Source organism: Mus caroli, chromosome 9, assembly GCF_900094665.2.
Source record: "Mus caroli chromosome 9, CAROLI_EIJ_v1.1, whole genome shotgun sequence".
Lineage (NCBI taxonomy): Eukaryota > Metazoa > Chordata > Mammalia > Rodentia > Muridae > Mus > Mus caroli.
In genome coordinates, this window is record NC_034578.1 from 18,390,141 (window position 1) to 18,391,668 (window position 1,528).

The following is a 1,528-nucleotide window of genomic DNA, read 5'->3' on the forward strand; positions in this document are numbered from 1 at the left end:
GGGGAGGGGTGGGGAGGGGAGGGGAGGGGAGCTCTGCTGCCTCTGCCAAGATGGAGTGTTTTTCTCTAGAGCTGTAAGTCAGAACAAAGCTCCTCTCTCTTTGGGAAGAGGACAATGCTTGAGCCAAGAGGGAGTCTTACTGTGGAAAGAACTAAACGGAGAAATGAGAGCTGGGTGAGGAGGCAGACAGCTCTGCCTGCCCAAGCACAGCGGCATTCACTCTCTGAGCCGTGCCAGCCACCTGCTGCAGGACACAGCTACATCTGTGTACATGGGAGCACTGACCTGCAGGCTCTGTGCCAGAAAGCTTCACTGCTGGTTCATTTCCAGCCACCTGGTCTGTTACAGAAGTCAGTGGGGTGCTTGAGACAGCTTGATGTTTCTTGAGTGGAGTGTTCTGACAGTGAACTTCCTGAAAAAAGCAAACGGAGAGGAAAATTCTACTTCTTAGAATTACAAATCTTAACTATATGTTATTAAATGAAATAAGGCTTATTAAATTAATATTCAATGTTTTTTGAGAACAAAAGAAATAATATATATTAAAAACACTCAGGTCATTGTTAATCATTTCCAGTGTGTAAGATTCCAAGTATGTAAAATCTTTAAAGACTAGGAAGCGAGAAGAATGAAAATTCATTTCAGAGTTCAGTTTTATACAAACCAAAGTAAAAGCCAAAGAAAAACAATTTCCCCTGTCATTTTTATCAGCCCTTGCCTATACAATCTAGAAATAGCTCTGCCATGAAGATTCTGTTTAATTATCATTTACTCAAAGGATAAAATTCAAATAAAACAAGAAGGATAAAAGCAAATGCCAATAATAAGGAAGAAGGTAAGAGGAACGCATGTGTTGTTTTCCGTGTTAAAGCTCCACGATGGACAGGCCTAGTCACTACCCAGCCCCCGAGAATTCGCAATGCACTCACTGTGCTGTTCTCGCCCTGGGATGGCTAGGCACAGTGGCACACATCTACATTACCAACACTCTGGAGGCAGGTGTTAAAAAAAAAGGCACTGCAAGTTTGGAGCCTGCCTGGCCTATACAGTGAGTTCCAGAGTAGGAGGTGCTACCAGCAAAACCTTGTCTCAAAAACCAAGAGCACACTTTATAACTACAGAAATACCAGAAACCATCAGGTAAATAACAGCAGCTGACGCATGCATAGGCTTAGGATGTGACCTGTCACTTACCAAGCATGTCATTGCCTCACCCAGCCCTCCCAATCCTCCAGATCAGAACATATTATTTCTGTTCTGTCAATGAGAAATCAGGCAGAGGAGCTAAGGCCCTGCACACATGATAAGTAATTGGCAGCCAGGATACAAATCCCCCATCTAGTTCCAGTTAGAATATCTCTCAAATGAGAGGCTTCTGACTCTATATAACTCTTTGTATATAACTATATACATAACTATAACTCTATAATTCTCTCGCTAAAATATATACACACATGACTGTATATAAAATATAGAGTAAACCCTTAAATGTTGCAGACATGATGTTTTTTTTTTTTTTTTTTTTTTT

At 41.4% G+C, this 1,528-nt stretch overlaps 1 protein-coding gene across 1 annotated transcript in view; it reads right to left on the reverse strand.

The window, feature by feature from the left end:
* The window catches only part of Anln (anillin actin binding protein), a 60,273-nt gene that overhangs the window by 38,353 nt on the left and 20,392 nt on the right, over positions 1-1,528 (reverse strand). The window contains exon 8 of the mRNA XM_021171934.2: positions 286-412. Within this exon, the coding sequence (XP_021027593.1) occupies positions 286-412 (127 nt within the window). The remainder of the gene's footprint in view (positions 1-285; positions 413-1,528) is intronic.